This window comes from Tachypleus tridentatus, chromosome 7 (genome assembly GCF_004210375.1).
Source record: "Tachypleus tridentatus isolate NWPU-2018 chromosome 7, ASM421037v1, whole genome shotgun sequence".
Classification (NCBI taxonomy): Eukaryota; Metazoa; Arthropoda; class Merostomata; order Xiphosura; family Limulidae; genus Tachypleus; species Tachypleus tridentatus.
In genome coordinates this window covers 128,554,488-128,571,229 of record NC_134831.1, presented here as the reverse complement: position 1 = coordinate 128,571,229, position 16,742 = coordinate 128,554,488, and the positions used below count along the sequence as shown (strand labels likewise).

Genomic DNA, 16,742 nt, shown 5'->3' with positions numbered 1-16,742 from the left:
TCATGAACTCCAATTAACCCTCAATCAAGCTTCAAAAAACAGCTGAATATATGTTGGTATGACATAATGAGGTAAAGATTACCACCAAAAATAAGGAGGATAATGTAAATATGAATTTGCATTACGGCTGTTGGAGACGTTAAGATTATAATAACATGACTTCGACAAATGTGGTGGGATATGTAGAAGTCTGCCTGATACGAGGAACTGGAAACATATTCGATTTAGTTGTACGTCAAAATGAATAATATAATTAAGAAATTTTACAAGAGCCATTTATGTGGTTAAACAAGAAGACAATACTTGTGAGAAATAGATGGAGTGAATTACGAAATACAGGAAATTGAATATTGTACTTGTTTAATCTGAAAAATTCAAGAAATATTATTGAAAGACTCAAGAAACGTAAAAGTTTAATATATGAAAACGTATATGGCCAGGGGGGTTAAAGCGTTCGCGAGGGTTGCGGGCTCGAATCCCGGTCGCACCAAACATGCTCGCCCTTTCAGACGTGGGGGCGTTATAATGTGACGGTGAATCCCACTATTCGTTGGTAAAATAGTAGCCCAAGAGTTGGCGATGTGTGGTGATGACTAGCTGCCTTCCCTCTAGTTTTGCACTGCTAAATTAGGGACGGCTAGCACAGATAGTCTTCGTGTAGCTTTGTGTGAAATTCAAAACAAAAGAGGCTGCAGGAAATAAGTAACAGTGGTTCAGAAGTGATTGTTGAGGATGTATTGAAAATAACTTTTATGTATATGATCTCTGATCGAAACGAATAGTAAAGAATCTTAACCACGAAAGAGCCAGTCCAAAATAGACAATTTCAAACACGCGAATTTATTTCCTTTCAAAGTTCAATTTAGATGGTGTAATCTTTAGTACGACTGAAAATTAATTTGACAGTAAACAAACTAATCAAAAGCCGAGATTTCAGTATTCCCACTTTCAAATTCAACTATGCTAATTATATGTATAATTTTGAAAATATCTACAAAATATGAAATTTCCATAATTCACAAATACAAATAATAGGGATAATAATACACAAAATCCGTGTACAACGTTTGACAAAAGGCATCTTAGAGAGTAAAGATGCAGTCTGAACAATACTTAAAAACTTTTATTATTTATTGCTAAAGCTGTACGCATATAAAAAGCACGCGTGTTAAACATACAAGGAAAAGATACAAAAATTACTAGGCTATCTTGCATCTCCAATGACGCATGCAATCGGGAGATGTTGATCCCCCGCTAGTACAGCGGTAAGTCTACGGACTTACAACACTAAAATCAGGGGTTCGATTCCCCTTGGTGAGCTCAGAAGATAGCATGATGTGGCTTTGCTATCAGAAACACACACACTTGAGGTGGTGCCACTGTCGAAGTTAATTGAGATTGTATGACTGCTAACCTTTGATGTATGGGTAATAAATCTCTTAAATCATTATCTGTCAGCCTTACTAAATGAGCCTAAAAAAAAGACTTTGCGAATGGAATAGAGTAAATAGTATGCTTAGTGTGTAGCTTTGCTTTAAAACATACAATTATATATTGGAGAACAAATAATATTTGTTTTAGAAATGCAAAATTTTCGAATAATATGTTTTAGATTATTTAAATATTACACACTATTGTTGAAAATCATCCTTAAAGTAGAGTAATAAAACTCATATGCATCTAATCTTCAGACGTCAGTTAGGACTTGGGCCCGGCATGGCCAAGCGTGTTAAGGCGTTCGACTCGTAATCCGTGGGTTCGAATCCCCGTCACACCAAACATGCTCGCCCTCCCAGCCGTGGGGGCGTTATAATGTTACGGTCAATTCCACTATTCGTTGGTACAAGAGTTGGCGGTGGGTGGTGATGACTAGCTGTCTTCCCTCTAGTCTTACACTGCTAAATTAGGGACGGCTTGGTGCAGTGGGCGAACAACCAACTCACTTAAATACTTGTTGAAGAATCCGCAAGCGATTGCGGCCCTATGTTCCTAGATGGAATCTAATGGTGATAACTAACAGTTAGGACTTAAGTATCAAGTCAAAAGACCATTATATAGTGATATATATATTATTATGCAGAAAACAGTTTTTGGAACAATTAAATATGTCATATACCGAATTGTATAAATATTATCGAACGTAATATCACGTAAACAAAAACTTAGCAAGAAGTTTTATACATTTCAAAACTATTTTCTTTTTGGGCAAAACTTGTATTTAAAATAACATAATAGGTTTTTTATTATTTGTACCACAAAATGCCGTGTAATTCTAACTTCTCATTTGTTTTTGTTTTGCATATTCAAATGCGTATTATGTTGAATATTCGAAAGTATATAACAAATAAGCATGATTGATTTTGTAAAATACAATGTTTTTAACTTCTTTGTTTCGAATTTCGCGCAAAGCTACTCGAGGGATATCTGCGCTAGCCATCCCTAATTTAGCAGTGTAAGACTAGAGGGAAAGCAGCTAGTCATCATCCCCCACCACCAACTCTTGGGCTACTTATTTACCAACGAATAGTGGGATTGACCGTCACATTATAACGCCCCCACGATGGAAAGGACGAGCATGTTTGGCGTGACGGGGATTCGAACCCACGGATTACGAGTCGAACGTCTTAACACGCTTGGCCTTGCCGGGCCCATGTTTCTAACATTGTTAATGATTTATTAATGATATGCATATTGAGCAAAAAAAAATTCAGATATATTTAATTTTAATTCTCTTTTTAACATTTGTTGATAACTTATTTCATGCCTATACTCCAAAACTAATCATTTTTTAATAAATTGATTGTAAAATTTTACTTTTTTGTCAGTACGAACAAGTGTAATGTATATATGTCACTGTTAGATATAAACATTTATTTCATTCAAAGTTAATACAAGCGTTATGATTTAACAGTTAAAAAGCGCTAATGTTACATTCGGTATTTTTAGAAATGAAAATTTATCGCAGTTTCGCTTTACTGTGTAATTAATTCTATTGCTGTTAATTGACCTCACATTATTTGAGCCTTCGGAATTTTCTCATTGTTTTAACTGTGTATTGTATCTTAAAGTCTCGTAGTTTGTAAAATGTTCAAGGCTTCAGACAGGAAATATTTGCATATAGGCGAAAAGGTTAGTACAAGTTACCGAAAGTAAAAATGAAGTTTGACTGCGTGTGAGTTTAGCTGTAATGGGCAGTTTCTAAAATGAGTTTCACAGCTTGTATTGTGACAGAAGAAATAAAGAATAATCTGTCAGTCGAATTCCAAAGTAACTGAACCTGTCTCTGTGTATTTTGACGAAAGGGAGACAGTTATATAAAGGTCTGGATACAACTTTGTTAACCAACAATTATGACGGGAATTTTAAAGTGAGAATTACATCGTTGAACTGTGATAATAGAGTAGAGGAAAATAATTTGTCTTGTCAAAAGGTGTTCCAAAGTAATTTAATCCGCCTGTGTGGACTTTGATTTTAAAAAAAGTGACAATTATTAAACCTCTAAACACAACTGTGATAACCAACAGTGTAACGAAATTTTGTGCATACATTTTTTAATACGTTATTTTCAAACAACTGGATTATGTGTTTTGCGTTTACTGTTGAACTTTATCGGAACAGGTCACAGACCTCTACCGTAAAGAATCGCGGCCCTATAAAACCTGACAGCCAGGTTCTGACTGTTCCGTTTTGTCAATATGATACGAATTTTGTATGTAAGTCACGATGAATTCGTAGACTGGTAATATGGCAATAATTTTATATTTTGGTGTAGGAATTATGACTTGCCATTGTATTGACAAATTGGCTAAAACGTTATTGTTACTGTTTGGATTATTATTGTATAATAAAGTGACTTGGCTGACGGCTTTCCAAGGCGACACTCAATATTTCCAAGAAAGCGCGTGAGGATATAATGCGTTACGATGAGTACAAGTGAAAATAGTTGCCCAGCACACAAAAAATAGTTAATCAGTAGACAATATATCTAATGATAAATTCACTAACTACAAGGGAAAATATTGGAACAAAGTAAAAAATAATGGGTAAAGGAAATGTACAAATTAAAGGTATAAATAGTACAGTAAAGGTCATAGTTTAAAGCAATTCAACAGTTCGAAAGGATTTTCCGGTATTTTTCATTGTAGCAATGCAAAATATAATGATAATTAATAAATAGAACAAAAAATAAATACAAGACTAAAGAGGGACATATTCGTAACTGAAAAAAATACAAGATAAATCAATAGGAAGTCCAGCGTTATGTAAAAATAAAGTGTATTGTAATACGTATTAAAAAAGAATATATAAATTTTTAAATTTCATTAGCTTTTTTTCTGTTCATTGTTTCTAAATAATTTATGTTAAGCTTTAACTCAATATATGTAGAAGAGAAGTTATGATCAAAGTTATTTTTGAAGACAGACATATCACTATTTAATATAAGCAGAGAGACATGGCAGTTCTGGGGCGTTGGCAGCTCCGAAATGTCAACTTCATGGCATACTCTTGGACCACTTCTTGTATCAAGTCTTCATAGCATATCAGTCATGTTTGATTCATGTTTCTCTTAAAGTGTTTAAGCGACCTCTATTAGCAGACAACAGAGATTATTAAAGATATCAAATAAAGGGCATGTAAGTAATTAACTAGAATAAATGAAATGTTTCTTCATTTGAAATAACACATTAAATTACGGTTTAAATAATGTAGCTCCGATACAGGTACTATATTGGGGTTCGATGAATATTTGAAAAAAGTGCATGGTTATATCATACACAAAAGAGTGATTAAACGTGAATGCGATGATCTCTAAAGGAGGTTGAAAAAGAATCTAATTACAGGTATATTCCAAAGAGGTTTTTACGTTAAAATTGTTATTACGGGATTTCTAAAAGCTTTCACAAAATATATTGGTACGTTTCAGAAAACTTCAAAAGATTATATTATGAATGTAAATTATATATGTCGAGTTAACTTCGTATGACACATACTACATTATTGAACTCAAGTTTTATAAATTATTGGCTTAGTTATGTATACTACTAGTATTACTACGTATTTTTTTCTTTTAATTAGCCAAAGTACGCGTTGCAATATTTCAATTAACTTCGGCCATTGGTAACTATACTGAAGACTTTAAGTACAATATTTCATAAAGTAATATAATTTTGTGAAAGTCTCACTAATTAAGGTATTTTATATAGTCACTGAAACAGTTTAAAATTTATAAAATTAGCAAGCAGTATTAACGTTAATAATATAGTATATGCAATTATTATATTTTAACATGTTAATACACCTGTATCTGAGAGTGACATTTAATTAAAAGTTGAACAGTAAGTGGTGCACTGTTTGATACTCAATAGTAATACTGTATGGCTTATAAATAATTTATCAACATTCATATAGTATTAATGAACTCTTTACTGATAACTAAAACAAATATTTTCATTGACATTTAAAATTATAAGTTAATCTAATAATGTTAAAAGTTTGATTACATTATTAGCAACATTAACAAATATAAATAATGTTAGTAATCATTATATTATATAAATTTATGGCTAAGAATTTAAATTTGGAGAAGATAATGGTGCATGTTAATCTTGTTTCATTATATGTCTCCTCAATTCCTCAGAAATTTTAATAATCAAGTTTTCACATTACCCGAATATTATTTTTTTTTGTGTTATTGTAACTTGAGTTTGATTTATGGTGATATAGGTCAGTGATAATGTGATTAATTAGTTGCACACTTCAAAGGATATTTCAATTGTGAGTTACCAAACTAGTGGTAACATGAGATAAAAGGTAGCAGAGAAATTGCTTGGCATTTGTGGTTGTTGTTTTTTTCTCAATGTTATTGTATTTTCATTATGCCATGGCTTTTCACATTGTATACTCATTAACTTGGAGAGCTGTAGTGATAATATTTTAGTTACTTGAATTGCTGAAATAATAAACAATCTTGATAAACTGAAACTAATTTCAGATGATTGTTTTTTGTCAGTCATGACACTAAGCAATTAAGTTAAGCAAACTTGAATTAATTGAGAAAAGGAGAAATTGCAATGACGGTAATACTTCAGTTACTGGATAGTTTTTATGATTGAAAACAGTAAGAATCTGGAACACAAATTTCAAATAGTTTATAATTTTTATGGCATTAATTGATTTAATCTTAATTTCATTTACTACATAGTTAGAATAATCATAACCACTAACTTAATATTCTTGTTAAGTTAATCAGACATAAGTTGAATTAATAAATTACTTTATATGACACTAATTGATGTAATTGATGCTCATAAGTAATCGATAAGTCAACATAATGCCCATTTCCGTGAAAGTGATTTGAAGTTGTAAACTATTTTTGTATATGTAACATTTTTTTTAAGTTCAAAGATTTATAAAGTTCTCCTTATATTAATGAAAGTAAGTGAATATTTAGTAGCCTTATCAAAGAGAATGAGTAATTTATAATAATGTGTGAAATAATGTATTTTTTTAATAGTCTGTGTATATTTAGGTTTTCATTTTTAACATAAAACATAGTACTTATATAATCATTGTGAAAACAGTAATAAACTGTGTTGCATGGTTAATAAATGTCTTCTGAGAAATATTTTCGTTGTTTTCTGTTTATAGCAAACACCTAAACCATCCAAAGAAATAAGAATGAAGCTAATTCAGATTTATCGTCAAGCTTCAACTTTCTTTAACACATGCAAATCAGAAGGAAGAAAATGGAGTCAGAAATTTAATAGTATTGGTAGCAATCCACAAATGAGAAAAGTAAATTGTGCCTTTTATCTATTGCATAAATAATTTAATCATAATTAGTTTTTGTAATGCTTAATATATGATTATGGTTTCAAAACACTTATGAAGTTGGTACTTAATTTGTTGCTCTCAGCATATGAAATTCACTTCTTACAATTATCACAAAGTTGTTTTCAGCTTTTGGATAATAGTATTTGAGGTCTTTAATATTAGGAATTTGTTTTCAGGTAAACCATGAACGAAACATTACTATAATATATGAAAAAAAGCTTTGATTGCACCTTAAAATTCATTAATGTTAAAAACATTTTTAAGCACTACCTTCTGAATCTAGTCCTTTGGGTTTTTTCAAGAATTATAAGAGTGTATAATTATAGTGTTTTGATACAGTACTTACTACTGCAGGTCTGACATGGCCAAGTGTGTTAAGGCGTTCGACTCATAATTCGAGGGTCGCGGGTTTGAATCCCGGTCACACCAAATATGCTCACCCTTTCAGCCGTGGGGGCATTATAATGTGACAGTCAATTCCACTATTGGTTGGTAAAAGAGTAGCCCAAAAGATGGCAGTGGGTAGTATTGACTAGCTGCCTTTCCTCTAGTCTTACACTGCTAAATTAGGGAAGGCTAGCGCAGATTGCCCTTGAGTAGCTTTGCACGAAATTCAAAACAAAAAAACAAACATACTACTGCTCACAAGATTAGCTATTCTTGTTCAGTGCTGTCCTCTGTATGCAGACTTTTTCTTTACACATGAAACAAGCTTTTTGCACACTCACACACCCATTGGAATTGTTGTATTCCAACATGTTTCTTATGCAAATCATCATGTGTCAGTTCCTAACGAGTAGCTGCAGGATACACTCGCATGATGTGACTCTTTCTACATTTGGCAGTATTTTACTTTGGACATGTTATTTTGTTGACTTAATGCTTCATTTTTCTTCATAAAGTGGGGTTTTTTCTAGTCACTTTATTTCTGCACTTAAATTTGTGAACCTTTTCTGTTCAATGAATTTTGAAGTTAACATTACCACTCTGGGGGTTACAATAGAGACCATTCCTTCCCATTCCCAATCTGAGGTATCTTCTAGGCCTAATTCAGTCTTTTAGGATTTTGTGTCTCAGGTTTGTGATGTTTTATCCTTTTCATTTATTTCTTATTCACCTTTTCCTTCCTTATCACATGAACAATCTTTCCAAACCTTTTTGTTTTCCTCCCTCCCTTGATATCCAACTTAATGGTGATCAATTTGCCTCTCAATTGAGTGAGGGGTTTAGCATGCTAAATAAGTCCCAGAGGACTTATGATTAATTTCTCTTTCTTACATCAGGTGTACTATCCATTTTTAGATCAGCAGTTCTTAGGTTCCTTGTTACAGCCATGTTGACTCATGCCTTATTTTCCATGGTTTTGCACACTCACTGTGAAGATAAGGTGTTCCACAAGATTACTTGATGGTGAATAACTTGCTTCATAAACATGCCTATCCCAGACCATATCTGGGTACAGTTTCCATGAACTAGCCACTTTACATCCAGGTTCACATACTTATTTACCCACTTTTCACTTGTGGGATTAAGTTACAATATCTTTCTTTAGTTATGATCACATCCCTACCACATCATTTCCTGTTCGGATGTTCTTTTCTCATTTTTTGCCCTTATATCTTTCACATGTACTTTACCTGGCTTAAAAGTGGTGCAGTTCTCTTCTAAGATGCTTTTGGGAGGTGCTTCTGTCTTTCCCTTGCACTGGTCCTTCCTCTTTCTCAGTGTGGGATTCTAGCTAATCTTGTGAGTGCAAGTAAGTACCAAATTGAAAGTTATAATTTTCCTATAATAATATATACGTACCCTTTTCACACTTCCTGTTCTTCCTTCACACTTTTCTCCAGTGCTGACATCTGCTAAACTTTCAAAGTGATAGTTCAGTAGAGGAGTGTAGAAGGGTCACATACATCACATGAGAATATCATGATCTTATTAGTTAGGTGGTAACACATGATGATTTGCATGAGAGACATTTTGGAATATACCAAGTCCAACAGATAGGGAGAACAGAAGGCTTATGGTACACATAAATGAAAAAAAGTTTGCAAGTAGAGGATAGCAGTAAATGAGAACATCTAATCTTTTGAGGGAGGTAAGTACCTATCAGAAATGTATTTTAAGTATAGGAAAATTATATCTTCCAACCACACTATGTTAGTCATATCCATTTATGATGATACAAGAAATACTATAGTAGTCAGAACACTATATGTATAAGCTATTGTTACAACAACAGTTTTATGGTATGTATGCTTTTTACATGTCAGTGAAGAATGAATACAATTATACTTATCATAAGACATTAGTATTAGGTCTTTTAAAAACTGCATTCTCAATCCATTTTTTAGGTATTTTTAAGAATTAGAATATTGTATGAATTTTTTTCTGGCCTATTATGAATTAGAATATTGTATGAATTTTTTTCTGGCCTTTGAAGAAAAAAATGCAAAGAAAAATATATTACATTACCCATGGATCTGCCCATCCCTCAGCTGAATCTTTCTTTTTTTTTTATTCATATTGTGAACAAACCCCATCCCAACGAAATATAGTGATACTTCCTCTCTGCAGTAATATGTGAGTCTCCCTTGGATTTGTTATGAAAATCTTCACTTTTAAATTATAATACATTCACTCGGACATCAAGTTGACAGTTGATTTTGGAAAGGATGACGTTGGTTTAAGTATTTTTTTGTATTATGTTCTTTGGGATAGTCAACTTGCAGCTTTTTCCTGGCATGTCTCTTAATTTAATCCTGTCATTCATATTTAATAGCTTGATTTTGGTCGGTTCTTCATTTCTTGTAATTCTGGAAGATGACATGAATTATTTACTTGGGGGTTAATAAAGTTTCAGATGAAAGTCAGCTGAATAAGATAAATAGTGTGGTGTTTTCATTTCTGAACATTGAAAATAAGTGATGTCCATAAGTTTTCCCATGAAACTGGTATAATAAGTTTCATCAGACTTATTCTGTTTCTGAAAGTGGGCCTTTCCATTTCCTTATCATGTTTCAGTGCCTCTAAACTTTTATATGCAAATAAAAATTATAGGTACATGTACACCGATAATTGTTAACTCTTCATTTTTCAAGAGAAAACAATTTAAGATATTTCATCCTCTCCATGTATGACAGCCCCTCCATCTCAGGCACCATTCTAGTAATCCTTCTCTGAATCCTTTCCAATAGTTCAATGTATTTCCTATGAGAAGTAGCCCAAAATTGGACACAATATTCCAAATCTGGCCTATCCATTGACCTGTACCTGGAAATTATAACCTCTTTAGACTTATATTCAGTGTTTCTGTCGATATATCCTCAAATCTTTTTTTGCTCTGGCACTACCAAGAGCACACTGTTCCAATGGCTTTAGAGACTGATTGACTTTTATACCAAGATCTCTTTCCTTCATAACACTGTTAAGATTATTCCCATCCAAATTTTACTTGATGATGACCGAAAAAGGTCGAAACGTTGTTCGCTCCTCTATGTAAAAAATTTTCTCAACCCAAACGAGCCGTTTTTACATGTATATTTGACTGTACACAATCCTGTTTTGGGCATGGCTGATATATCAGATGGCATTTTACACATACATGCATATATGTAACAGTTATGGTTTTCTTGGTCATACAAAAGTGAAATGACTGATTTTTAATATGATATTCATATAGGGATTCAAGTTGAAACTTATGTATAGAGATTAAAATTTTGTATACAATTTTAACTAGTAGCTTGTTTACAGTTTGTCTTTTTTTTTTTTTTAACAGATGCTGTTGCCATGTTTTATATTTCACAATATGGCGCAAGTCCACACAGACACCGTCAGCAAACACATTAAGATTACAAGAAATGACCATTCAGATGAATCCAATCCACCATTAGTTGTGCTCATTGCCTGGATGTTGGCCAGGGATCACCACATTGAAAAATACAGCAATATTTACTTAGAGAGAGGGTTTGATATTCTCACAGTAAAAATTTCTCCATTCAATCTCTTATTCCCAGTCTATGGCTGTCACGTCGATGTTCAATCCCTGTTAGATTTTCTGGAAGAACAAGAACAATATCAGAAGATTGTGGTGCATGGTTTTTCTGTAGGAGCCTATATTTTTGGAGAGTTTCTACGAAAGTTGAAAGAAAAACGTGATTACCTAAGCCTGGTTCGTCGATTTAAAGGGCAAATATTTGATAGTGCTGTTGATTATGAAGGAATTCTGAAAGGTTTTCCTCGTGCTATTACAAATAATCCGCTACTAGTCAAGCTTGTAGAGTTTTATACTCTGAGTCACCTCAGTATATTTTACAATGTAGCAACTAAACATTACTTGGAATCATCCAGAGCATTTCATAACACATTGTTGAGGTGTCCTTCATTAATGTTAGTCTCAAAAGATGATCTGGTTGGAAACCCAGAGGCCAATGAAAAGGTGATGAACAGTTGGAAGTCTCTAGGATTGGACGTGTCATGGAAATGTTGGGACAAATCTGGACATGTCAGTCATTTGTACCACCACAAAAACCAGTATATTGATGAAGTTGATAAATTTCTTAAGAAAATTCAGCTTTAAGAGCATTTGGGAATCTCATATTATTTTGAAAGTTTAATATCTTGGTCTGGATTTCAATTTTCTTATTATTAAGAATTTTGGTAACTGATGGAAAAAACTGGAAATTTTATTTGATAAAAATAATTCATTTATTAAGAGTAAACATTTAATGTACTTTTAAAACTTAGTAAAAATGTATTGGATGTTCATATTAACTTCCTTTTTCTCAGATTTAAATAGGTGTAATTTTTGTTCATGGGTCAAATTAATTGTCTTATATCTTTTAAGTAATTTTGTGAATTTTTAATATGCTTAGTGTGTAAAAAAAAAAGCTTCATTTCGCCACCAAGTTACATTCAAATAATCCAATTCAAGGATTAATTTTGAAGACTGTGTCTTTAAGAATGTGACTAAAAGATTATTTTTTTACTTCATTACTTGGCAATACAGTTAGTAGCTTACATTCAAAGAATGTTAAACTAGTGAATATCTGAAACACCTTTGGTTTACCAATTTGACCCATATATGTGTATACACACGCATGCAATATATCATCAAATCTATCATTGTTTTTTTTTACCAGTATTTATGGACATTGATTACTAGAGTCTAGTTACATTATTGTCACATTTGATGATTTGTTGCAACATGAATGTTATAACGGTATTTATTATCGTACTTTATCATGTTAACACTCCTACAAAAAGACGTTTCTAGTCCTGATTTCTCCAAGCCCGTTCCCCTGGCTGTGATTTCGCTAGATAGTAGATAGGGACAGTGGGAATCTTGTTAATCCATTCATTAATGGATTTAAATGGCAATTTCATTTAAATACAAAATTATTAGCCTAATATTAATAACCTTTCAAGTTGCTCTGGGGCCTATTAGGCCCCACTTTTCGTAGGAGTGTTAATAAAGTACACTATATTGATTTCGAATTTTTCGAACCTTGCTCATAATTAACAACTTTTTCATTATATTGTCTTGAGATACACCAGTGGTGTCTTGTCATTACATGGACATGGAGAAGGCTCTTCTCTCTCTAATTAGTTTAAGGACCAATTTAGTATTAAACTATTGTAACAACTTATTTCCAAACCTTCCGTACAAGAGTAGGTAATACTTCATTAGATATTTAATTTAGTGGAAGCCCAAAGACTTTGTAAGTCTTTTTGTAATGTTATATATATCGCAAACTTTTTCCCAAACCATGATTTCATTAGCTACCAGTAAGTAAGTAATCATATTTTAATTATGTGTTCTAAAGATGGTTGGTTTGGGTGTTGAAACTTTAATTTGGAATAAAGTACAGAACAATCTTTCAACCTTCTCAGGTCATCTTCATGTTAACAAAAAGTTAAAAGTCAGGGGTGTGTGCAAATTACATTTTTTCTTTGTGAAAACAATGAATGACGTACAGGTTCAGAGAACTTAATGTTTGTAGTTAGTGTAGTTTCAAAATGATAATGGCATGTTCATACTGAGTTCAACATGTACATTGTTGGTGATTTCATTGTTAGCTGTTTTAGCTTTACTTCAGAATTAAGTTCTTTGAAATTCTTTCATAGGCTAGTATATTTTAATGTAAATATTTAGTTATTTGTTTTGTTATTTTATTCTATTTTTAATTTTTTTACATTGAGTGTCTTTGGTGTAAAATTATTTCTCTTATATTAATGACTGTCTCAAAAGTTTTGGTATTGTATCAGCCCATCAGATTTAAGAATAATTTGCTTAAGCATTTTATGCAAGGAAATGAAAATCTTGTGAACAAGGTATGTGAATTATTATGAAAGAGAAATGAAAAACCACTTGGTAAAGCAATTCATACAAATCAAAATGTTACACACGGTGTTATTAGTAAAATTATCATTTGTTGTACTCCATTATGTCAAACTAATTTCATTCCATCAGTCATGTTATGCTTTTACCTGTAATTTGATGTGTAAGATTTATATACAGACTCAAGTTTTTTAGAGAGTAGAGTGATCTGAAAAGCAAATCACAGAAAAGACACTTAAAGATAGTCACTGCAGCTAATGCATTCTACTTTTAGCTAATAGTGGTTATAAAATAACTGAATTTTCCAATTCCATTGTATGAGTGTTTTATTTTAGTAGTGTTATACAACTACTTATGTGTAGGATATCTCATGTATAGCTATGTTTACGAGTCATTCAGTATTAAGAGATGCATTTCACACAGTTTTCACATTCACTTTGATAAAAATGGTTACCAGCCTTTACACCACACTTCACAGTGTAGTATTACTTCCAATTAAATTTAGTGTTCCATGGGAGAGAAAAATGTCTTTCAACCTGGTATATTACGTTACGGAATGTTAGCAAGAAAATCTTTGTCTTGTTATCCTTCCCTCTACTCTTCTACATATTGTTAGTCTGACTTCTCTCCACCCCTCTACGTATTGTTAGTCTGACTTCCCTCCACCCATCTACGTATTGTTAGTCTGACTTCCCATTAGATTAGGTGCAAACAAAAATGTTGTACAGAATGATTAATTTCTGTTAAATAATTTTTTTTTTTTCATTTTATTAACCTTGATAGAAAAGCAAAAGAACAATCCAGTTATTTCTCACATATGATCTAAAATAATCTTTGTATGTTATTAACAGGTATTATTACTTACTTATTAAATAAGAAAAACAGTGAAGTTCTGATGTTTTTAAGAGCATAAAAACTGGTTAATCATGAACTGTCACAAAGTATTGTGAATTTTCGTTATTTTATTTCTATAAATATTTTATTTGTAAAACAATAGAAAAGTCTTTCAGAATAATACTAATGAAAATACTGACAGGTCATGGCTTGTTGAAGTTATAATTAGATAAGTAGTCATGAACCTTTGAAGTTAAAGTAATGATTGGCATTATAATGAGAATGTTCCTTGTTCTGGGCTAAGCTGGTTATGTTCAATGGTTGTGGGTTTGTTGGTTTTTTTTTTTAAAGAAATGTGTAATATTATGAAAATACTCAGCAGTATATTTATTGTTTTATGGTTATGTGATTGAGTAATTCAGTTGTTGTTATTATAAATGTCACTGAAAGCTTAACAAGTCTAAAGAGATTACAAAGTCATTGTTTAATCATTAATAAAGACACATTTGGAGTACTGTATTAAGTTTTCAGCTCCTTACATTATAAAGGACACTGAATTGTTGGAAATGGTTCAGAGAAGAGTTTCTTTCATACAGAGGTAGTCAAAACTTGTTCTTTCATGGATAAAGAAGAGCTGGAGGATCTCATTGAAGTGTTTAAGAGTGGTAAGAGAATTAATAATGTTGATGCATCATCCATTTAAGTATTTACTGGTGAGAACTCTAGGACTAGGAGATATGAGTGCAAATTTTGGCAAGGTAGAAATAATTTTTAGCTAACACAATTTTATTTTCTAACATGATGGTCTTTGGAATGGTTGCCTTTGCTTTTATTAGATACTGTTAGTGTAATAGAAAGGTTGGTAAATATTTGAATGATCAGTACCTTTGAGTTTGTTTTGTGTTTGGTTTAATATAGTGGATAAGATGGCCTAGATGGACCAAAAAGTTCCTTATTGTCCTTTAATGTTAAGATTATGTACATCAAAGAAAATAATATGGCATACCTAATTTCAGTTCTAATGTAACTTCAGTTATTGTAAAGTTTGTTAAGGTTAACAGAAAGATCATGAGAATGACACTAATGTAAATTCTTAAGTTATACAAAAACAGTTTAATTTTCACATTTTGTGCTAAATTTCTTTAAAAATGTTATTTTTTTTTATTTAGCTGTTGGTAATAATTTAATTTTTGGTTGTTATTGTTTTTATTGTGTTTAAACCTTAAAATATATGTTAGTATTTTTTTAAATGTTGGTTCTGTATTGTTTAGGTTTAATAATCTTTGTACAGAAGTGTATAATATTTCACTCATTTTAACCCTGTAAATGAAACGTTTTAGGACTGCTTGACAGCTTACAACATTTTTGTACTCTGATTGCAGAAGAAGTACTGTAGAAATAGTAATAATTTTGTTGTGATCCATAAAATGTGCTAATTTGTTTTGTTTTTTACCTTTATATTTAAAATTGTAAAACCTCCTCTTCAAAAGTATTCAATCACCTTATGCTAATGCATACATTATATGAAATATTACCTTGATGTAATAATTCTCAGAATATATAGAATACAACTGTCATACTATATAGTATTGTGATATATGCTGGAAATTTATATATTCACTTATCGCAGGAAACTTGTTAGAAAAGAACTATTGTTTGATCACAGATAATTGTTGCTTGTATTTCTAAGTAACTCAGTTGGTAAAGTTACATGTTTCTCACTAGTCGTTTGTATAATGGGGTTAGTGCTCCGAGATGCTGAATCTGAAAATAATACTTCAAAACCTGTTCCTGAAAAAGTACACGCCACAGTTTGTAGACATGAATGTACCAGTGGAGTGATATTCAAATCCCTCCATTCAGTTAAACAAGAGTTGGTGATTGGGTGCTGTTGGTTAGCTGTCTTCCATCTAGTCTATCAGCTCAAAGTTGGGGATGGATATATGCAGGTAGCCCTTTGTGTAGCTATGTGCTTAGATTATGAAACAATTCATTAAGAAATGGAGGTTACTTAACAGCAACAGATTTTTAGTAATTACTTTTCACTATAAAATTAGCTAGTATTGTTCGCTTAATTGGTTTGGAAACCAGTGATGATTTTACATAATTAATATGGTGGTTACATTTTTATTTTTATTTTTTTTTTAGAAATACCTAAATGTGTATTATTTTAAAATAATTTTCAGAGTTGTATTTTTTCAAGATGATTGTTTCAAAAAATATTTATCTCTGTATGTAATAATTTTGTGACAGATAACTTTATGTCCTCAGCAAAAACTGATATAACCAGGTGAAAACTTAGTGAGTCATGTTTTTACTTGACTGGGTTTTTACGTTTATAGCCAAATATATTCATCAAAGACAGTATAAATAATTTACATTCACAGTTATATGTTTAAATAAATATAATACAAAATATGCAATTTTTTTATATTGATTGCAAAATTTGTACCAAAGAAGCTTTAAAGTATTTATATTTCCAATTAGAATAATGTGATTTTGACCAATTCTGTTAGAGCAGTATTTAATGTATATTTGGTTTATAATTTCTGTGATTTGTTAAATTTACAAACTGTAAGTTAATTTTTATCGTTTTTTATAGTGTTTCTGGAATATCATTGTTGCATGGGTTGTGCTAATAAAACTGCCAATGTAATGGCAGCAAAACTGTTCATTTTAATAGCATTTACCATTTTTTCTTTCCATAAATGATTAAAATAGTATGTAATTTCAGTTG

General features: G+C 31.6%; 1 protein-coding gene across 3 annotated transcripts; it reads left to right on the top strand.

Moving 5' to 3' along the window:
• Positions 1–4,312: 4,312 nt before the first annotated feature.
• LOC143256580 (transmembrane protein 53-like) lies at positions 4,313–16,731 on the top strand. 3 transcript variants are annotated; one of them, XM_076513960.1, is made up of 3 exons: positions 4,313–4,634; positions 6,649–6,795; positions 10,610–16,731. In XM_076513960.1, the coding sequence occupies exons 2-3, from the start codon at positions 6,679–6,681 to the stop codon at positions 11,408–11,410; spliced, it is 918 nt and encodes a 305-aa protein (XP_076370075.1). In that variant the 5' UTR covers positions 4,313–4,634; positions 6,649–6,678; the 3' UTR covers positions 11,411–16,731. The 3 variants fall into 3 exon arrangements, with proteins under 3 accessions (XP_076370075.1, XP_076370077.1, XP_076370078.1); XM_076513962.1 differs by lacking the exon at positions 4,313–4,634 and adding an exon at positions 4,651–4,841; XM_076513963.1 differs by lacking the exon at positions 4,313–4,634 and adding an exon at positions 5,087–5,336.
• Positions 16,732–16,742: the final 11 nt, after the last annotated feature.

Bases quoted from the DNA above. Each gene is read 5' to 3' on its own strand.
- LOC143256580 (XM_076513960.1), top strand. From the start codon at position 6,679: ATGAAGCTAATTCAGATTTATCGTCAAGCTTCAACTTTCTTTAACACA. The intron at 6,796-10,609 runs GTAAATTGTGCC...TTTTTTTAACAG, and splicing joins GCAATCCACAAATGAGAAAA to ATGCTGTTGCCATGTTTTAT.